This window comes from Stegodyphus dumicola, chromosome X1, assembly GCF_044657685.1.
Source record: "Stegodyphus dumicola isolate Sdum_Otavi_A_Nest chromosome X1, ASM4465768v1".
Taxonomy (NCBI): Eukaryota; Metazoa; Arthropoda; class Arachnida; order Araneae; family Eresidae; genus Stegodyphus; species Stegodyphus dumicola.
Genome location: NC_140780.1, coordinates 239,020,448 through 239,044,597, shown reverse-complemented (window position 1 = coordinate 239,044,597; position 24,150 = coordinate 239,020,448). Strand labels below are relative to the sequence as shown.

The 24,150-nt window shown below is 31.8% G+C and overlaps 1 protein-coding gene across 2 annotated transcripts in view; it reads right to left on the bottom strand.

Moving 5' to 3' along the window:
* LOC118202862 (dnaJ homolog subfamily C member 25 homolog) overlaps positions 1 to 24,150 on the bottom strand; it is a 55,637-nt gene that overhangs the window by 5,868 nt on the left and 25,619 nt on the right. Inside the window, exons 8-10 of one of the 2 annotated variants that reach the window (XM_035375070.2) lie at positions 19,124 to 19,189; positions 9,770 to 9,834; positions 3,510 to 3,675 (exon numbers count right to left, since the gene is read on the bottom strand). In XM_035375070.2, the coding sequence (XP_035230961.1) occupies positions 3,510 to 3,675; positions 9,770 to 9,834; positions 19,124 to 19,189 (297 nt within the window). Of the gene's footprint in view, positions 1 to 3,509; positions 3,772 to 9,769; positions 9,835 to 19,123; positions 19,190 to 24,150 lie in introns of both variants that reach the window. The other variant, XM_035375069.2, reaches the window with a different exon arrangement.

Below are 24,150 nucleotides of genomic sequence, written 5' to 3'. Positions count from 1 at the left end.
AGTTTGTAACCACTTGGTTACACTATGCAGTAAGCTAATATTTGTGTTTTGATTTACATGACTAAATATGAGTATATTGCCAAATGGCAACTACATGCATTTAAGGGTTTAAAGAAAGAAATAATGAAACTGAGTATTAACCAGACATATTAATGATAACAGAAACATTGTAGCAATCAAACTGGTTTGTAACAGAACCATTGTAGCAATCAAACTGATCCAAAGCAAACATTTTGTCATAACAGAATCACTGTAGCAATCAAACTGATCAAAAGCAAACATTTTGTCTTCACATCTGCCAAAGATTTAAGCTTCAATACAAGTTCTAACACTATACAATATGCAAAATTTTTAAAGCAATGTATAATGTCATGAATCTTTACACCAGGCTTTCCAACAGACAGAAAACATGAACTTCCTTGTAACATCTTGAAGATCAATGAGATACACTGTTTGCTTAATGGAAGCTAATTGGCGCTCACAACTGTCCTATCTGGGCATGAGAGAACTCACACACGATTATGGAAACCCTTTCGCATCAGACAAAGCTGACTGCTTAATGCTGGTTCATTGTGCAATTATTACATGCCCCCTTTCCTTCAAGGAAGTACACAGCTATACATTTTGAACTCCTTCTGTCACAAGTGAGCAATAAGTAGTGCTTTAAAACGACATTAACATTTCATCCTTGCAAGAGAGACAAGCACTCCATAATGTAATCATAGTTCAGGATGGACTGCCTCAACATATCACAAGCCATGTCCACGTGCTATGACTGACATTCGGCCTCAGTTGTTCTTTCTACCATGAATGGCTACCAAGATCTTCTGATTTTACATTTTATGACTTTTGGTTATGTGGCTACTAAATTACAAGTACACAGAGGTTGACCAATGTTGATGGACATGTTAAAAGAAGCCAATCACCATCAACTGACAGGAATTATAGCTGAAAATCTATTTGATGGTGATGTGTGATTTGAGTGTAATGCTATGTCACCATCCAGATATGATAGTGGTTAGTGTGTCTCTGACTGCCATACTAAAGGGCCCATGTTTGAATCCCAGAGAAGGCATAGATGTTTTTAAGAGTTCAGTGCTTGTATGGACAGAGAAAACTCAAAATACATGGCAAGCTGAATTCCTTTCAAGAGGTTGGTGGTAGGGGGAGACATTTAGAACCTCCCAGTGATCTTCCTTGGAATTTTATTTGGAACGGAAAAATAGTAAGGTCCGGTGACCTGGTGATACATAATATGCTTACATGAATGCACAGATCCCAGCCTAGCTTCAACCTGCACCTATTATACCATGCCTGACAGGGATTTTCATGAATGATAGCTCTCACATTAAATATTTGAAATCCTAGGTGTGTTAAGAACTGTAAAAACTACTAACACAACTGAAGCACCACTTGTCAATGGCAAATGTAACTACTTTAGCAATAAAAGTTTTCATTATTAAAAAATATTTCCAGGGATTTTTGTGAAAAATCACTTTATGCCAACATCTTTACTTTTAAAATTATTCAATTGTTAGCTTTCCTCTTACTTGTAGATTACTTGTCATAAAGCAAACTAATAAAGTACAGAAAATAATACAATGAACTAATTAAAAACATCACAGACAATTCACTGTAGCTGCAAAAATATTCTGGATGAACATGATGGAATCAGTTAGCAAAAACCATTTCAAGTGCTAAAGATACAACACTGCATCATATAGCATCAGATCTGAATGCCCCAGCATGAAAAAATCATTATCATAATGACTACAGAATATCCATTACATGGGCTCGTGAAACCAACAACCAACTGAAGTACTGGTGATCAATGCATGATACACAGCTATGCAGCTCATTTGGGTAGTACTAATTCATAGTAAAGGAAGAATTTGTACGTGGAGTACACCTTATGAATCCATAGATCCTATATCAAGACTGCAGAAGCTTTAATGGCCCTATAAGAGTATAGTGTTTGTTTAGCTAACCTCCAGGGAAACCTAGTACATTTAATAACATCTCTTACAGGTGATTGCAATGTGCATATCTTTTCTGAAGAGTTACACTCATTTTTGCTCTGCATTTATTCTGATGTACTTGGCTTCTTTCTAATAGGAAAATCAACAGCCATACAAATATAGAGACATCAAATTACAATTAGTGAGCCATCCCAATTTGCAATTTTGTAAATTAGGATCAATTATGTTTTAAGTCACCAGACAGCTATGTTATCAAATACATCTGAGATGATATGCAGTGCACTTATGGAACTCAAATTTTGTAGCTTCAAATATAAAATTATGAACTGCATGTGCCGAGAGGATGGTATGAAGGAGTATTCCCTCATGGGCTCCCTATTTTTGCAGTTAATATTAAGATCTACTAAGTTCTATGCTGATGTGCCACTTAATATGGCACTTATACAACATGCCTCTGGAAGCATATATATCGATTGGGGAGTTGCTTCTCTCTCTCTACATATATATATACAGGATGTTGTACAAATTTAGATACTTTTAGAAGTGGCTTAAAAACGAACTTCAGCTTAAATTTTCATCAAAATATGGTGCAATGCTATCCAACTACTAGAAAAAAATGAGGAAAACTAACATTAAATAGCATTAACTTGTTTATATTTGAAAGCATATTCCAATACTATTAATACTGTAGCAAAACATCATAAGGCTCTTTGCTGCACATCTTTTTTCCAGGGTCTAATTTGCAATATTCACTCTTTAGAGATCAACAGTTCCAATCACTGCCTCACTTATTTCCAGTGGGCAGATAAAACTCATTTTATTTTACATAGTCGTGTTTCAAGATTAGTTTTCATATAAATCAACTTTTTATCCATTGTCTTTAACCTGTATTTTTACTACTATGCATTTTAGAAGAAGCTCAAGATAACTTTTGTGCCTTTTGAAGATAAATGCTTTCATTTATTATTATATCATTAACACATGTCTCGATGAGTTTTTTTAACAATCTACATATATAGAATAAGAGAAAGCCTACTTGTATTTTTTAGCATGCATAAGAGCAAAATGACACACACTGAACTTAAGTTGCCAATTTGGATGAAACAGAATCACTTGATTCATCAGGGTCTGGAAAGGTTAAAGGTATCTACCGATGAATATTGGAACGATACTGGAATTTAAGCCAAGAAAATTTATCCTTGTGATAAATCTGTCCTAATTTACAGAACACCGTGCATGTGCATACTTCTGTACATAAATTAATATAATTTTAAAGTTATAAAATCAGAATATAGTTTTATTAATGTGCATTTCACTTTTCTGTTTAACAGATAATATGATAAATGGTCAAAATGATTGTTATAATTCTAGGGAGAGAAAAGCTCCCACGGTTCTAGTGTTAATACTAAAGAAACTTGATACAGTTTAAAATGACATAGGGACCGAACAATTTCCATGGTTTCAGCACTAATACTAAAGAAAACTGAGAATGAAATAGATTGAAAAATTACGTATTTATATGGAACAAACCACAAAATTATCTTTGATCCAAAGTTTTGATTCCAAACACTCTTCTTTTTCTTCTTCAGGAATAGCATCCCACTGCGTCAAAGAACATTGGAGATGTTTTCTAATTAAGAATAGTTTTTCTTCTTCACCATATTCATGTTTGAGGATGACAAATTTCCAGAACCATCTGAAGTTCCAATAAATATATTTTAATATAGAATAAGGAAGACAGATAAGCTGTATCCAAAGTATGTCGGCTACTGATGGTTTTGAATAACCTCCCCTTTACAAGAGAAAGGGAAAAAAAAGGGGGATTATTAAACTTCAATAATAAATATTAATAAATAATGGCTTAAAAATATATAATTTATTTTATCACATGTAAATGGTTGTTTCACCCTCAAGAAGTTTGTTTACATTTTAACTTAGTTTAAATAGACCAAGAAAAATTTATGCATTGTGTTATAAGCTTTGATTGAAAAGTTTGTTAAAAGTAAAATTAAAAGAATCAGTACCACATTGGTAATCAGAACAAATAAGAAAAAAGCTTTCAGATTTTATATTATGCCCAAAGGAGTATTTTTTTCATTTGCACACACAAACACGTTTCGAGATCATTTGGGCTAAAAATATTTAGAATTTCTGATAGACAGTCTTGTGTGGTGGAGATAAAAATATGTTAATCTGCAGAGTGTTGCCACTGCTCAATTTGAAATCAATAAGTTTTTCAAACAAAAATTTGTTTAAGTTTTACAAAACACAAAAAAGATAATAAAACAAATTTGAAATTCAAAGTTCAGGTTTCCAGGTGCCCATATTGAGGCGGAGGACACCACTATTAAAAATTTGGAGGCTGTAAATAATGTTGTTTTTTAATAATGAGAGAAACATACATACATTCATGCAGATTCCACATTATTTAATTTTTTTTTAAATATAATACAGGGCAATAATTTTTGGTGGCAACAATCTGAAAAATGTTTAAAGGCTTTTAGTGATTTGATGGAAAATGCTATTTCGAGAATAATAGCCCTTTTGGGTTAAAAATCACTACTTTCCTCTATAATATTGGAATTTCTCCACTAGTAATATCTCTTTTAAGGTAGCTAACTCACTCAGAAGTGAAAAATGGAGGCAAAAATGAAAACTCAAACAATGAGAGTGTGAGAGCTTCAGTGCCATCTTATCACTTAGCTGACTAGAATTTATTAGCTGTCGCTTACTCACTATCACTTAACTAATCTACAATTCTATCATGTTTTAAATACAATGATACATGTAGAAAACTTACAGTACTGAATTTATTAAGAATGATTTATAGGCATTTATAACAGGAGAAGCAATTTTACTCTTTCACCACGAATTTTTGTTTCTGCTGACTTAATGTATTTACATTATTTACAATTTTCACTATAGGAGCTCTTATTGTCAGTCACCCTCCTCCTACAAGCATGCTTAATCGTAATTCATACGCACAATATTTTTGCATGGCATTCAGTTGAGGCAGTTGAAGAAGCACTTCTGAAGCAATGATGTGTTCGGGAGCATGCCATCATGAATTCCCTTCACTATTCAGGGTTGCCACTCAAACAAGAGAATGAAATTCCCTGACTTTTATAGGTTTTCCAGGTGTGTTTTAAGAAAATTGCAGGTTATCCGCCTAGTGCGCATTGGTTTTGCTGAAGGTAAATTAATTATGGTACCACTTGAAAACACAAAAATTTGTCAATTACATGATTTTATATATATATATGCAAGATAAAAAATACGAAAGCAAACTTAGAAATAACGCCTAAGGCTAAAATGTGTAATTCAAATTAATTATGAGATTTTATGTAATGCCTAATGCAGATATCTCTTGCCTAATCAAAATAATTGTAAACCAAAACTAATTTGAACTTAAACTTGACTTCTTTCATTATTACCGTGACACTCACTCTATTTTCGCTTAAGCTTTCATCCAGTTAAGATGCTTTGCTGCAATCCAGTATAGTATCAAAAGTGTGAATGTTCTGGAAATAGGCTCGACTGGAGTGCCAAGTGAATTGTGGCCACAAAATGTGAATTTAAATAAATACGGAACTTAATCTGGCTTGACTGCATCTTCATCAAAATGACGGACACTCTAATCATCAACTATTTACTCTAAACAACATTGCTACATATCTATATCTCAGTGTTCTTATATCTCAGTGCCTCAAAAAGGTGTGCTTTCATTACATTCCTTGGCCTGTTCTAATTATGAAGAAATCTACATGGGTTTGTTATTCTATGTTCACAGTGAATCACGAGAAAAGTCCTGTTTCAATGAAAATTTTAATGAAAGTTTGTGCTGCATTCATAATCAAATCATTCATGTCGCATCATCGAACCAGTTTTATCACACACACACATATATATAATCCCCAAAGCATTACTTTTGTAACTATAATAAAAGTTGTTTTCTCCACTAAGGATTGAGATTAGAATCTGCCCAATCAAGATTTAAACATGTCTTTTCTGCAGACATTTTGCAGCCAAATAAATAAATAAATCTATTTAATGATCCTTTTAAATTATATAAAGTATTTTATATTTATTTAGCAGCATACATAAGTATGTGCACTAAATTTTGTGATGGTATGGCACATTACTTATAGAATTAGTTTCACAAATATGCCAGAGAAAATTGCCTGAAATCTGAAAGTATTATTAAATAATAACAAATAAATTTAGATGGAAGAAGGCACATTAAATGATACAAATAACATTAAAATAAAGTTAATTATGTAAGGATTAAAACTGAAGTACAAAAATAGATGGTATTTTGGTGATACAGATATATTAAATGTTTAGCCTACATGATTAATTATTATTATTATTTTTTTTTTTACTGCAAAATGACAAATAAGGCATTTAAGAAAGGAAAGGTTAAAAAGATTTTCTTTTATATGAGAATGGGGGGATTTACTTTCGTTCAACATGCACTGCACGCATGCATGGGAATCTCTGGATTCTCAAGGTTATTGGAAACCTAAGATACTGGAAACTTGCTTTGCCTTTCCAACAGACAATCTGATTGATGCTGCAAAAACTGGCTGTATGCCAGCCGTCTGAATGCAGCTCATGTGATACATGATTCACCAAGAAAGTGATCACTTCTGACATTCACGCGAAAATCGCTTTTCTGGGGATCGCAGTACAAAATTCCTGACTTCTCCTGGTTTTTCAGGTAACGTGGCAAACCTGACTATTGATTTCCAAGCCGAAGGACTGACATTCTTTTCTTTGGCTATTGAACTTGAGAAATTGTCAAATTATTTTTGTTACTTCAGTTGGAAATATGCTGCATAAAAAGCAAAACAATGGCATGATTCGAGTAATTTAACAGCTAGTTCACTACTTTAGCAATTATTTTAAATAAGAAAAAGTATATTTATTTACGAATTTGTGTAGACGACTTTACTGTATTTATTTATATTAATACACTATGCACATCGAAAAATAGCTAGTTCACTACTTTAGCAATTATTTTAAATTAAAAAAAGAATACTTATTTATGAACTTGTGCAGATGACTTTACTCTGTTTCTTCATACGAATATACTATGCACGTTGAAAAAATACCCAGTAAATACACTAACAAAAATAAACTATAGAATGAAATATGTCTTAAAATAAATAGACATCATTGTGTCTACGAGTTGTGAGTAACCACATTTTTATACAATCATGCATGTAATTTCAGAACAGCAAAATAAAATATATTTTTTAGTTTTAAGATGCACATTTTTCACACAAAAACATTTTCAAATGGGAGTTGATTTAAGAAGCTTCAGAAGCCAGTGAAACACTGATCACAGGCCATGTCAGCACTCATGATTTGTTTTTATGCATTCCAAAGATCTTATATTGCTAACACTATCTATGGAACGGGTGGGGGGGGGGAACTCGGAAGAATCATTAGAAGTTTAGAAGGAAATGATGAATATGGCATTACTGTAGTATGTAAATCCATAAAAACAATAAAAACTTGGTTACAAAAAATATATTTCAATGCTTCCTTTACCCAATTTTATTGGAATCACTTGTTTTTCCCTACTGTTGATGGTGCATGTTACTGTTTATAAATCAGAATCCAAAAACAGAGTATGCTTAAGATGCTTAAAATCTTACAAGCAGTTCACATGAAAATTATTATTTTATATATATATTAACTATTTAAAAGGATAAAATAAATTAGAAGTGTTATAATTTTAACTTCTCATAAATCTCAAAACCTTCCATTCCAAAGATTTTAGGATGCACTGGAAAAATTTTCAAATTAAGTAGAGTTTCAGATACACAGAAAGAAATTATTAGAAATCATATTGCCCATAACATGAAATTTAACAGTAAACCTCTGAACCCTACTCTAAGAGAAAGAAAAAGCTACGTTGTGTGAAATTCATTCTAACCCAGATATTATCATTTCGAAGGCCAACGAAAGTGGCCAGATAGTCATAGACAGAAGCATTTAAACCGATGCTTCCATTAAATTAAGGCCCACATAATCTGATTACTTAAAATCTTCCACCTTTAGACCTCTCAAAAATAAAAACTATGATTAAATATTTGCAAATCCTTCTGACCAACTTACAAAAATTGCCAATCCCATCTATTGCAAATTGTGCCACATTATATGGCTCTACCAAAATTCATAAAAGTGATTGCATTCCAACCTAGCTGTATCACATTTAGGCACAGCCTCCAAACCATCAGACAAATATTTAGTCTAGATTTTCAGCTTTGTTAGCTAATAACACTCACATACCATAAAAACTTTGCCAGAATTTATAAATAAATTAAAAAGTATTTCTCTAGAAATTTCATCACGGTTTCTTCTGATGCAAAATCATTAATCACCAATTTTGCAGTGGAAGGCACACTAAATGTCTAAAAACCAGACTTCGAGAATTTCATTTCTCATGTAGTGAAATTGACGAGTTAAATTTCCCTTACTCAACTTTGTCTGCAACAAACACACTTTGTTTTTCAAAATAATAAATAAATAAAAATTTAGGGATTGAATATTCATTTCGTAAGCTACCTTTCCCGATTAGTCTTTTTGCTCAACACTTTGCACATGTCTTTGTTTGATTTCTAGATAGAAATGATTGGACTAAACATCTTAGTGGATACACGTTTTCTAGCATACAATTTTCTCAACTTAAGTTGTTCTCCAGCATAGTCATGCATATATACTAGAACTACATGTGCATTCATGCTGCTGATTGCTGACTTTGATAATTTACAAACAAAATTGAGTAGGAAAGAGATGAAAATATCATTGTACAGAATTTCATGAGGAGTTAGATTAAGCCAATAGAAGGGCCACATTTGGCAAACAGTCCCTGGCATAGATGCTTCTTTAAGTTCTTAAATACATTCTCACAAATTATTATTTAGAGTTGAATCTCCTTTCATTCGTGTTGTATAAATCTAAAGTAACAACAGTGCTCTCTATTACTGATTTTCTGCATACCAGGGTAAATACTCACAAGACTCCACTGATCACTTTAACTTTCATAACATTTTTTATTGGCTAAAATTAATCTTGGTGCTAACATTATCATCTATATACAGCTGCAAGATCCTCAACTTCCAATAAATGTCTATGATTTCTTGTCTTATTTCAAAAGAGTATTTTATACTTCTCACAAAAAAATTTCTCAGCTTACCATTTTCATAAATGAAACAAAAGGGGGGGGTGATTTTCTGGAGATTTTAAATATAAAACTCATGACCGTTTCCCTACCCATCTACACATCTATGAAAGTAAATAGGATGAACATCTGGAAGATGAACTGTAATTTGAAAAGGCACTATCAGCCAGCATAACAGTGTGGATGTTAATGCTAATGGTCAAAAATGCCCACAGAAAACTGTATTCAGCAAGACAGATTTCAAGCATTTCATTACGTCACAGTCCATTCTCAGAAGGTTTTTTTTTTTTTTGAAAATTAAACTTCTATTTTCAAGATGTTTTGCAAATTGTAAATAACTGAATGGATGGATACCAATCAGCAGATATAAGGGCATTACATTATTTCATAAACACTATTTCTGAAGCTCATGAATTACTTAAGTAAACAGCAGCATCTACAATAACAACTTTATGCAGAAAATCTATTGAATGCAAATAAAATATAGATATTTACTTCATTCAGAACAGAGAAAAATTAAGCATATTCATAAAATCATCAAAGCAATACAAACAAAAACAAAGAAATATGCCATTGATTTTATATTTCTTAATCATACCTTATGTCAATTTTTTCTTCTAATATTTTTTTTAGGACAGCTTCAGCTTCTTCTTTAATTTGGTCCTAGATTTCAGTAAATAATTGAATATCTTAATGATAAATATAAAATATGTTGCTCTAAGAATGATAAATATAATTAATGAAAAAATTCAATCAAAATCAATGAAAACATATCAGTCATAAGATAATCAACCCTATAGATACATAAATGTTTTATAGCTTTGAGAGAAGAAACCATTATTATATTATAAATCCAACATATCACAACAATTCAAAAATATTTCTCTGGTGTAAAAATGCACATTTCATTGTATGGAAGATTCTCTTCAGTAGAATTTACCAAATGCCCTTAGAAACCTTATCAAGATTTCTTCCTAACTTAATTCCAAAAACGTAATTTTATTTCTTAAGCAATTTTAATCAATTGCTTTACTGTAACTGCACTTTAATTTTAAAAGGAAAACCTAAAATAATTTAATTTTCAGTGATGCTAAATACTCGCTGAAAAGTTTAGGCCATGAAATGCTAAAGTCCTTCTTGGGAAATCACAGTGGTTAGATAACCCTTGCATGCAAGGTAGAGCATCCCTAGCATGTTTTGCCACAGTATGATGAATATTTAATTCTGAGTTACTTGTTAAAAGTAAACTGTACATTTCCATAAATACATACAATATTAAACTTTTCCTTTGTATTGTTAGGGATTTGGTATTTAAATAGCTAATGTTATTGAATTATACATTAAATTGTTTTATTCCCCGCGCAATGCAGTGCGTGATGAATATAAAAGGAAAGGTAAGCCGGAAAATTAAAAATACAAGAGCAAGTGAATTTAACATTTAATAAATAAATATTTCTTTTTGATTTTGAGAAAGTGCTGGAAAATTCTCGCACGCAATTAAAAATCTTGTAAAAGGAGAAAAACCTCTCAGTTTGTTGTGATTTTGTTTTGTTTGTTGTTGTTAGTTACTTAAATTGTTGTTGTTTTAAGAATTTGTTTAGAAAACTGCTCTTGTTGATTGTAGCGAATTCGTGGATTAGCTTTCTTTAGCTGTTTTGAATTATGTTCTATTCAATGTTTGAGAAGTTAAAAGATAACTACTACTGTGAGAGGTATTGTAATACTGCACGATAATTTGAGGAAATTTAAGCATATTTGTTGTGATAATAATAAATTTTGTTCATTTTTCATTGGACTTGTGCATTCATTTCCTAACGAACCCGTACGTATGCAACAGTATTGTTCCTTTATTTGTAGTTTACGCATTGTCTTAAAACTTAATTTCTTTATGTGAAACTTGGATTCACAACATCAGTTTCCATTACTAAACTTTGAAATTAAATTAGACACTTTTTAGAAGCATTTCTAGCTACATAGCTCATTACCAAGAAATTCAAACTTTAATCAGACAACCATTTATTCCATAGCAAGATATGAGAGATTTCATGTGTTTGCTTCCCAACACTCTACAATCCCTGACTGATAACCCCCCCCCCAAAAAAAAAATTCCTTCCATAACAACTCTTTAAATGAAATTACTAAAGCACAGTTTCTATATGAGATGCTTAAAAATTAGGTCAGTTGTTAGAAAGCAACAATATATTTTATAGAAAAATATCCAGCTTTACCAAGTAAGTAAAGACAAAGGGTTTATAATACTATAAAAAATATAATAGCAGCAGCTTACAGAACAGTTACTGGTCATGTACACATATTCAGGCAAGAGAATGATTAACTGAAAGGATGGAAATTCAAAGAATTCAAAATAAATCAAAAGAATCTACAATGAATTTTATTCTATGCTCCTTAAAAATCTAGCATCTAAATCACAGTTAGGAACAAAAGATCTTTAAGACACAAAATTACTTAATCTTAGAAGTAGCACAGGCTTTTGGATATGCTCATGAAGATCTATATTTAAATAGTTTCTATTAGCTAAATTTTTATAATTACTTATTTTAGTCTCTGTTTTTATAAATTTTCATTCGCTAAGATAATACTTATATTATCAAAGAGAGCAAAATATTTTAAACTATAATCTAATATATATCAAGTCACAAAAAAAATCTCATGACCGGATAAAGTGGATCATGCTACTTTGGGCTAAAACACTAAAGCAGTAATATTAAATTAACTCTACAACTCTGTTCTATGTTATCTGCCTCCTGCTCACTTTTATTTTTACACTCTATCTTAACTAAACACTAGGCAGGAATGTTATTTGAATAGAATCTTAGAATTTTAAAGAGGCAGATGTATGTTACTTTCAACATTTTATTAATAGTATTTTAAAAAGTGATAAATTATGATTACATTTGGCTCTAAATTTAAACACAAAACATAAATATTTTACAACTTTTAATACCTTCCATGGGGGGGGGGAAAAAGCAGGTAACCCCCAAAAAAGAAACTTACGATTACCCAGAAGTGTATAATTTATTTAAAAGAACAGCTATAACAGCAAAAGAATACATTGCCTTTCACAATAACCTCTGGCACAGATGCAAGTGGTTATCATGCGAGTTACACAAACATACAGTATACGGATTCTATCCTAGGGTAAAAAGATCGAATTATGCCAAAATGGTTGGCGAGTTCATCATTCTGAAATTGTTCTATGCACATCCCATCATGTATCCAACAGTCAATCATAAAAGCTTAGATCATCAAGTTAACAAAAGAAAAGGGTCTGTAGTTGTGAAGGCAATCTTGTGAAAAAAGTGTTACATGAGGCTGGGTATTGTTAATATACCGTGCCAATCTGGAGATGGCATGGAAAACTAAAATGAATTTATAAGACTAAAATTTTGTTAAAAGAAACGGCTCCTTAGTCAACAAATCTGCATGTGCAAATTATGTGGCATTAACAAAAAATGCATTTTATGGATTGCAATGCATTGGTTGGCCCATCTCCAGACTTAATGCCTACAGCAAAACATGACTTAACTGAACAATGTAACTTCTTGGACATTACCTTATGTCAAATGAAACAGACACTTTTGCTGCTAATGCTCACTGATCACTGGTAAGCAATAGTGTGGTCTGGAATGCAATGTCTGTTCAGAAGTTACTTTACAATCATATTCACAGATTAAAATTTACTAATGTGAGCATTGGTGGATGCTCAGAAAATCAAAGGCTGCGTTACTGGTCTTTGTGGCAGTAACTGGGCATCAAGAAGCAAGTGAGCAATATGAAAATGTTTGAAAATTTTGCTTGCTTAAAAACTTTAGAAACAGTTAAATATGTGTGTTACTATATTACAGTTGAGCTGTTACTCCTGGAAAATGAATTGCATATAGCCTTTTCTGCAACTTAATGCGACAAAGGTAACCGGATCCCAGCTGATGAACCTCCTTACAAAGGCAGGAGGAGGGCTAGACAGTCAAAATCACATTGGAGAGACTATACGGCAAATTCCTTTATGCTACAAATTGAGGGCCTCAATCCTGAAATGCAAATTTATACAAAATAAGCTCCTTCAACTGGCCTCCCCCATCTATTAATGGCCCACCGGAAAAGGTGTAGATGTTTGTTTGTAAGTGTACAGAGTTTGGCAAAATCGCACTCAAAATACATAGCAAGCCAGAAGTCATCTTGAATGGTTTGTTGGTAGGGTAAGAGGGGTGGAGGATAATCAGATATATCTTAGAACAGTGGTTTTCAATTTTACAATGCTCCTTTTTCAATTTTTCAATAGAAATATTAAAAAAATATATATTTTGCCAATTGCACAACCTATTTGTATTAAACATGAACACATTAAAAATATTAGATTAAAAATTGGCTACAATTTTAATTATAAAAATCTAATTTATTGTGAAATTTGGGCTTGTTTAAGAGAGATCAATTTGCTTATGTTTGGTCTTATTTCACTTAGTTTTAACCGTAAATTAGGATCCACTTTAAATTTTGTTCCACATTAATTTAAAAAATATAACTTGTAAGAAATTCCTTGTTCACACAAATAGGTTGAGCAAAAAGGCAATACAAATTGAATAGCTTAATTTGAAATGCTTCTAAATTCTGTTTTTTGGTTAAGGTAAAAGTTAACAAATGTGTTATTTTTCAAATCTTCAGTTAAAGAAGAAATTTCTATAAACTGTTCTTTTTCATCCCGAGATAAAATTTAAGACACATTTGAACAAAATGGATTTCTAATCCAATTTTCATTTTCATAACCCTCAGTAAAATACATATTGAAATCATATATCAATAAAAAACAACAGTTTTTAATATCAGATGCTAATTCTTTTATTTTCGAATTATTTTTGGTTAGAAAACTTTCTAAACGTGTTTAAAAACTTAAAATATTATCATCCGATTCTTTGATTATTAGCTCGAGTTTTTTTATTATTGCATTTATTTTATCTCTAATGCTAAGCAAATTAACACTTTGTCCTTATAATCCTCATTTAACTTCCCAACAATATCAGCTAAATATGCTAAACGCACCAACAATAATTCACAAAATACACAATTTTGTAATTCAAATTTTGAATCACAGAGGAAGATTTGAATTTCTGATCGAAGTTCTAAAAGACAATTTAATACTTTGCCTCTGAATAAACACCTCACTTTGGAATGCACCAAAAGTGTTTCATGTTCACTACCCATCTCTTAGCATGAAATCGTAAATATTCTTGAATTTAAATCTAGGCTTTAAATAAAATTAACACTTTTAACAGCTTAATTCAAAACGGTTTTCAGATTTTAGAGATTGCTTTGGCTACTAAAGCTTTGCAATGAATGGGGCATAGGGTAAATTTAGTTCCAGGTGCGATTTTCATTATTTGAGAAATAACATCGGAATTGTTTTCTTGAAGCCCGAGCTCCGTCACTGCACACAGCAATGCACTTATTCCAAGGAATATCATGCTCAGACATAAAATTGTCAATTAATAAATACTCCTCGGCAATTTGTTTATCGTCTTCGAAACGTATGTTAACTAATAATTGTCTAAAGTTCGTTTATTGGTACTTTCATCCAATTGCAATGCAAAATATTCACTGTGTTTTATTTTTGAATACCTGTCCCTTTTAAGGAATTTGCCATTTCATGAATTCATTGAATTACTGTATTATTTGATAACGGAATATTTTTAAGTTCACTAGTCGCTTTTTCATTGAATAATGTTAAAACGATATCTTTAGCTGCTGGTAATATACGATTTTCTGGAATAGTGTGAGCCTGCCCAGTCTTGGCAATTCTTATGCTTACTAGGTAACTAACTTCTAAAGCTTTTTCACTTGAAGCAACAAAACCTTTCATTACTTGTTTACTGTTTTTTTAACTCCGAGGAATTTCTTTAAAAATATTCTTCAGATTTATCCTTTAAATTTGCATGCTTAGATTCAAGATGTCTTTTAAGAAACAATCTTTTCATATTTTGGTTGGATAACAGTTCACCGCAAACAACACATTGAGGTTGAGGGTCCATTTTATCTCCATTCCAATTAAACCCAAATAATAAATAACTTTCATTATATTTTCTATAAACAATTTTTCTTTTCTTTTCAATATTCTTAGTACTAGTAGATTGTCTTGGATCCATCACCTGTGAATGATCAATTTTCCGCTTAGTCAATCCTAGCTTTTTCTCCATAAATTTAATATTTTTTCACAAATATTAAGAGTTCTTGAAAAATTATGATTATTTTCAAATTACGTAGAAAAGTAAGGAATACAAAGCAAAGAGAAGACAAAATACCTGCTGATAATGACAACAAATCGATGTAAAAGAAATTATTCTAATTGAAAATAGCCAGGAAATGGTACAATATGAAAAATATGTTCCTAAATATATGAGCCCAGAAACAGTGGCTGCATAAAGTGTAGACATGCTAATAAATCGATCAACTCTGAAAGAATTATTGAAATACTATTACCTTTTTATAGAAACTTATTTTTATTTCCCATTAAATGCAACATCCATTTCTATTATTCCTTTTGAAAACATAATTTATGACAAATTTTGTAATGTCTATGGCTAAAAGAATATTAGTGAAAATAAAAATGGATTATTTTGCTAACGTCCAAATTTGTTATTGACCTTGAACAAAGCTCAGATTGCATAAATTTACGAGCATTAGAGAAAAAATGAAACAGGATACTGGGGTATTTAATTTTTGAATTTAATAGGTAAAAGCATTTTGTTTCCTTGTATACCACCAGTGGTATGCGTACCAACAGCTGAGAATCGCTGTCCTAGGATATTTTTCATCGAAACTGAGGTAGAATTTAATAGCTAGTGTGGTAAGACTACACAAGTAGGTCCAATGGTGAAATTCTGGTAGCCAACTCACTAATACATGTACTTGTAACATTTTAGCAGTTATCAAGCAAAGCATGCCAGTCAAGCCTACCTGTAAGTTTGTGTAAATGGCATGTAGCTTCATTTTTCTATCCTGAGGATCTGAGTCTAAAACTATTGAGCAAGTATTCTAAAAATATGAATACAAGCTTACACCTGTAATAACAGGAATCTGTGTGCATTGGGAACATACAACTAACAAACATTTTAAAAAATTTTCATCATTACCATTCTGTTTCCGTGCTTTATAGAATTTTAATTAATAATTTGATGCATTGAAACCGCAACAAACACGTGAAACTTTTATGCATTTCCAGTTACTGTCTAGACTTCACACTGAAGACATCTAATACAACACAAAATTTGAAATCCAGAATCATCTAATAACCTGACAAAATTTTTTATATAATTTTTAACAAAGTTTAGGAATGAAGACAAAAAATCTGAAAATGCCCATAAAGACATTTTTTTTAATGTTCTGTGTGTTACCCTTATTTATTAAATACCATGTTCTTCGGAAGTAAACCATAAAATTCAATTCAATGGCAATATCGCAAAATAATTTTAAAATAAGCATATCTTTAGATTTGCCAATGCACAGTCTCACACGCTGGATATAAAAATGTTTTTCTTCCCCATACAATGTTGCCACCAACAAACTCAATGATACCAATGTTGCCAATGATATCATGAGTTTGTTAATCAAAAATTCGTTTTAGTATTACAAAATATGAAAAGGAATAAAACAAATTCCAAATTAGGGCTTCCAGATGCCCATATTCGGTGGAGGATTACATTATTCAAAACTGGATGGCTCCAGGTACTGTAAGTTTTATCACAATGCAATAAAAATACATACATTTTTGCAGATTCTTCATTATTTAATTTCTTTAAATATAACACAGGGCTCTAATCTTTGGTAGCAACAATTTGAAAAGTGAACCGAGATTTACAGTAAACCAACACAAAATGCCCAAATGAAATTAATAGCCATTCTGGGCTTAAAAAATTAAAAAAAAAAAAAAAAAAAAAAAGAAGAAGAAGCAGATGTGCGGTCAAAAGCATATTTTCTTCTGATTAACTCGGAATTGTGTACGTCACTTTCAATTCAACACATGCTGACTAGGAAATCACACCATGGCTGATGACAATACACTGATTGACGTCAGCAATGACCATGTTTTCAGTCCTTGTAACACTTTTCTAGCAAACCTTAACAATAAGTGAAGCCCCGAAACATTTTTACTTGGAATGGGATGTTTTTCATACTGCGATTATTTTGTTGCATGTCAGTGGGAAAGAGAGAAAGAATTAACATTACGAAGAAATTCAGTTAACATAGCAAGTTATGTTCTTCCTTAACTTTCTAATTTGAACCAACTCACCAATTTTTGAAGGATATTATTAAAGCTGTCTTATCAAAATTGAAGTTTAAATTTTCAATATTATCAAAAAGAGTTCCAATTCTGGAGCAGCAGCAGGATCTGCAAAGTGAAAGTGGACTTGGTGCTTGCCTTCAGATATTGCAAATAAAGCAATAAACAAGGGAAAAGAAAAAAACAATGGTTTCATAGCTGTTAAAAGTATAAGACAAATGTCATAAAATAATTTTAAAGTGTTAATATTGTTTAGTAGTATAACTGCATAATAAAGACTCTAAGAAATAATCTTAGTCTTCCTGAAGCCATTAATAGATGTAATGTTTTTTAATCTTTCAGTATTACTTAGAAAATTACACTTGTGCCACCTGCTTACAAGATGTACATGTGTTACAGTCTCTGATAGTAAACAGTAAAAAAAAAAAAAAAAAAAACACTTTATTTTGGCCACAGATTTTGTATACTACAGAATGCAAAATTTTCCAATTAATGGAATTTGTGAAGAAATGTGAAGTGACAATGAATAAAGATTATATAATAGTTTTCTATTGTGTATTTCTATTGTGATGACAATCCTGCAATACGCAATAAACTAACAGATGGTGTTACTTGTAAAATGATAATATACATATTGACAGTGAAGAAAGTGACAAAGAAGAAGTTGAAAAGATTTCCATTCACAGTTAATTGGGAATTTTTGAAACAGTAATTACAGGACTTGAATTACAGAACTTTGTAATTGAACATGAAATTATCAGCTGAGACTGATACCACTGATTAAGAAGAATGTGGGAACAAATATTATGACTGATGAATGGCAGGAATGGGAATTACATGCATCAGACTTTTAATCATTCCACAAATTTTGTTAATCCGATAACTGGTAGTATATAAACCCAGTCCATAGACTATAAGTGACAGCTTCAGAAAGACATATTACGAAAAATGTTTTCACAAAGAAAATCTAGCTGATAACCTACTAAAATACCGATTTCAGTATGAAGTTTCATTAATGGTCAAGACTGATTCATGGAAATTTTAAGAACATAAAAGATTGTTTTCCTGCAGGGTAATTTGTCTCCAGTAATTTCCTTAAAAGCATTTTTTTAAGAGGAAAAAAGGCCTATTTCAGGGTCATACAAATCTCAAAACAAAAAGAAATGAAATTTTGCTACATATCAGTATAAAGATTTTAAAAAACACTTTTTTGTAATAACACAATTAGAAATCTATTTCAATGACACAGGTACCCAAAAACGTTCTTGCTGTTTTGGACAGTCAGAAAGTGTGTGATTATGGCAAAGCCTCGAGGTCTATCAGCCTAAGGGGTAGAATGCCTTCGTTGAGGACTTGCTAAGGGAAACTGGCTCGTATACAAGTTACATATGGAGAAAACCACGAAAATGCCCATGAAAAAACTAAAATTCATTTTTTAAAGCAAACTATAGAATTTTCATCAATAAAACCATCTTGTATGATAATGGGGAATGTTTCCTTTTCTTCAAAAACAGTTGCTGGAATAGAACAAATTATGACTCTTTGAACACCTCTCATTTAAGATTACCCATAAATGTTTTCTCTCAAGATACTTTAAGATCAGTTACTGCAGCTTAGTTAGCATATTTTCAATATAAAATTTTATAAAAGTTCAAAGCATACCTTTGATCTCCTATCCCGTTTTTTATTCATTTCCAACAATTTTTCTTGCTTTGCTATCTCCAGTGCCTAAAAAAAAGAAAGGTATTATAAATACGTAAAAAAATTAATTTCTGCACAATATATAATCATCAAACAAAACACACTAAGAAAAGTAAACGCATTCCCAGTGCAGAAGAATAAGAAAATAATCATCCAATTTAGCTTTTGAATATACAAAAAAATGTGTTAAAATAACCATATACAAAACTATGGAATAAAAATTTATTTCAGTACTAAACTAGCAGACTAACACTTACTTATACACAGTCCAAAGTTCAAGATCCAGAATTGGCAGGATACTAGCAATTCCAGATTAAAAAAATTTCCTAGTTTTTTATTTAAAATTTAAATTTAAATTTGATAAAATTAAGTGTAGAAATTATAAAATCAGATACATGAAAATTTGTGGAACAATGGACATTCTTTAATTTTATAGAGGAAGTTTCATTGTTCAAATCGCATCATTGCCACTTACCATCTGGAGAAGTCCCATTAAGTAATGAAGTGAAATCTTGTTCTCAATAACATCTTATCACTTTCTTCACTAATTGGCGGTGATATATACTGGATTTAAAACTACACTACATGCTTTGCCACCCATTAATTAACTGATGTTGCACTGTCATTGCAATGAAGACTTAATTTACCATTTCTTTATATATTCCATTACTTACAAAACTCTGCTGTTCTCTTTTGACAAAGGCATAAATAAACCGTATCCATAACTAAAATGCACCTTTATATAGTTATTGCTTGTAAGAATGACTTAACTGATAAACTTCAAAAATTGGCAGAATAGGAGGTTGCCTACACGAACATTTTTAAGGATCTCTGCTGTTCTCTCTTGACTCTGCACTGCAGCAGCTTTAGGTAAAAAATTTGCTGTGCAAATTTTATATAATAATGTTACTAGAATTCTAGGACAGTCTCACAACTGCATCAGTATTAAAAATCTACTTTATACCTGCAAGCAAAATTCCAATGAAATGTGATGTAAATTTTATTCAAAGACTTGAAGACAAACATTTTTATTTGTACTCGTCAAAAGATAAATATCCTTAAGTACAAGTTTTTAAAATGAAAATAATCACTTTGTTTGGGAGTGAAAATTTTTTCCCCAGTTAAAAATGAATAGGCATTAATTGTCCATAATGAAAGAGTTTCTAACAATTCTTCTCCATTTATCAAAATCGAAATGCCATCAAATATCAAGATATAGTCAGAAACAAAGAAGGTTATTATAAATTAGATAGAGATACGCATTCTTTATGTACATGTGAAAGAAATAGCTAAGGTACCCAATAAGTACCAACCCTTAAATTTCAAAGAAAAAAGAATATATTTGAATTTTTCCCTGCACATTACTATTGTTGTTTTTGTATGTTTTAATAAAATATTGAGTAAGCGATTGGGTATCAAAAGAAAAAATTTAACTGAAAAATCCGGAGAGAGGAAAAAAGTATAAAGTTGATAAATAAAAAAGATACTATACAGGAAAATAGAATTAAATATTACCAAAATAAGTTTTCAACTAAACCATGTTTAAGAAGAATTAAACATAAAAAGAAAAATTTCAAACAGATTATAAACTTGCAGCGCACCACCATAACACCAGATTATAAAGGGGTGTTATTAATACATTAATCCTTTTGCGATGGCACACCTTTGTTTAAGATGCTTGTGCAGGACGGAAGGGAATCAAAGGCAGTCACCGTACAGGACAGAGGTTTTGCATCGCTAAGCCTAATTTTATAAAAAAAATCAGAAAAAAAAAAGTTTCACTCCTAGCAATGAATTTTTGGTATCATTTCAGATTATTGTTTGAGCTCTTATAGATGTTAAAATTAGCACTTAATAATGTTTTTTCTTTATTTTACACAAAAATATACTTTCACTTTTTAACTAAAGTTCTAACTTCTAAAGTATCACTTTCTAACTCTTTAGAAAATGAATCATCACTCTCATCTGCATTAGTAAATGGTTCATTAACCATACGAGGGTATTCTTCCTCTGATAAATAGCACCTTCCCGCCATAATAGACTGGAGGTGAGGCTTTCTGAAATAAAAAGAAAAGAAACGGAAATATATCTGAAGGCAATGCAAAATGTAACACAACGCCACATAGTAACCCTGAAAGACCGCACATAGTAGAGGGAAAATAGAATAAAAAAAGGAATTGGACATAAATGAGACGCAAATGCTTATATTAGCATGCGTCAATTTAAAGTGCCCACCTCAGTTTACACTTCCCCCCAACCCTTGCAACAGCTGATGAGTAAAATACCAAAATCAAACTCAAGGTCAGGAACCTAAAACTGTGTTCATTTCAAAAGTAATGGACATAGGATGCCATCTAGTGGCCTTCAGAAAAACGTTCCACCTTAAAATGTGTATACATATCACCCGTCCTCTGAATGCAATCTCTAGTGATACGTGGATGGGATGCCCGGCTGTAAGAGACGTTCTTAGGGAATGCGTATAAGGGGAGGTCCATTCTGAAAAGGTTAAGGGTAAGTATGGTGCAATATATTCATAGTGAACTATGTATAAAATTCCAGCTTGTCAAATGCCTTCAGAACATGCAATCAGCCAGCAAGCAATTTCAGTTTGAGACAAGTGCTTAGAGTATACTTTCCAAAAAATTCTACCACCAGGTAACTAAGAAAGTTCATGTGGTTTTTGAGAATGTTTACTTTTTGTATGTTAGTGAGGACAAATTGATTCTGATGATGCCATATATTTACATGGCTTTCAACCCTTATTCAATAGAGAGCTGTTGCTATTTCGCTATTGCTTTTGTAGGAAGCACAATCTTTGAAAGAACATGTCACTGAAAAAGGAGATTTTGAAACCTATTATACTTGACCAGTACAAATTAGGAAACAAAAGCTGCTGAAGCCACTAGAATATACTCTGTGTTTGGAGAGATATCGGTGAGTGAACAGACTGCTCAAAAGTGGTTCAGCCGATTTTCTTCCGGAGACAACAGACAAAGCCTGTTAGTCATCCATCCATCCTCGACGAAGTCCAGCTGAAGGAGGAAATTAAGCAGAATCCTCAGCAAACCTGCCAAGAGCTTGCACACAGGTTTGGAGTACCTTTAATCATACTTCATAAACTTGGGATGACATGGAAGCTAATCAAGCAGGTTCCTCCCGTCCTGTGTCCAAGGAAAACAAGGTCCAACAACTGAACATCTGCTTGTCGTTGCTGTCATGCCAAAATAAAGCTTTGTTTCTGGACCAATCTTGACATGTGACAAAAAATGAATCACGTATGATAACTGGAAGATGAAACATCATTCTGGATCAATCTTGACATGGGACAAAAAATGAATCATGTATGATAACTGGAAGATGACACATCATTGTTCAACTTCTGGTTTGGTCTCAATGGCTGTTAAGCCAGACAGTCACCAAAAAAGGTAATGCTGTGTGTTTGGTGGACCAGCACTTTAGTTCACTATGAATATCTAGAAAGTAGAAAACTCTTAACAGCCAAGGTCTACTCATCACAATTGCAAAGTTTCAGCTGCACTGCACTAAAAGCAGTCAACAGAAGAGTTCTCCTCTGCCACGATAATGCCACACCTCAGCAGCAAGTGAGACTAAAGAGGTGATCAAAACACTAGGTTGGGAAGTTCTGCCTCAGCCACCCTACTTCCCAGATATCGCCCCATAAGATTACTACCTGTTTTTAGCCAAGGATAATCACCTGCGGGAACAGCATGACGATGTCCCAAAGGCTGTATCACAATTTTCGGACTCGAAATAAAGGATTTTTTCAAAAAGGGCATTTATAAGCTTGTGTGTCATTGGAAACATGTAATGAAACTAACAGTGATTATTTCAAAGAATAAAATGGATATTTAAGATTTCTGTGGGCCGTTTTCGATGAGTGACGCATTAACTTTATTTTGGTTACCTGACACATACAGTCACTCAGCCAGTTGTGAGCTCTTAATAAACAAGATTTATCTACAAGCAAAATGCTACTCTCACAAGCTATACAATGATTCATCCCATAACTTTGTACAAGTGTACTTACTTTTTGTGGTGTCTACCGACAACATCACAGAGAAAACAATGCAAGGTGATATCATTGTGGTACAAAACATCATGGGAGAAAAGAAAGCAAAGAGAAAACATCATGGTCGAAAATAAAGCGGTTAAAAACCTTCAGCTTAAAAGCATCATCATCAAAAATATCATGGGAAAAAATAAAGTACCTACAAAACATCGCCTAACAATAACATCGCACACAATGAGTTTTCAGATTTTAAAAGTCGTAACTGCATATTCGAATAATCATTTGGGAGCGCAAAAAGGAAAAAGGGGTAGTTTCACTTCTACATTTCATATATTTGAATGAACTAATAGATTTTTGCTAAAAAAGTAAGAAGAAAAACTTGAGCATTTAAAAACTGAAAATGAGTAGAAAATTAATGCAACTTATAACACTTACTAGAATTTAAAATTTAGATAGTTAATTAACCTCCTACCATTATTTATCTACCTTTTTCTAACCATTTATAGACTGTATTTTTCATGAAAAATTATCAGTAAAAATTTATAAAAAAGATTAATTTCTTAATTAACTATGTAAATTTAAAATTCTATATTAAGTGCTATAAGTTGCATTAATTTTCTACTCTTTTTAAATTTTTAATTGTTCACGTTTCCTTCTTACTTTTCAGCAAAAATCTGTTAGTTCATTCAAAAATATGAAATATAGAAGCGAAAATATCCTCTTGTGCTCCATTATGCAAATATTAAAAGTCATTCTGCAAATATGCAATTACAACTCTTAAACCCTGAAAACACATGTGTGCAATGTTATCATCATGCGATGATTTGTAGGTACTTTATTTTCTACCGCAATGTTTTCAACAATGATGTTTTTAAACTACGAAGTTTTTTAACCGCTTTATTTTCGACCACGATGTTTTAGAAATGCGATGTCTTCTCTTTGCTTTCTTTTTTCCCAT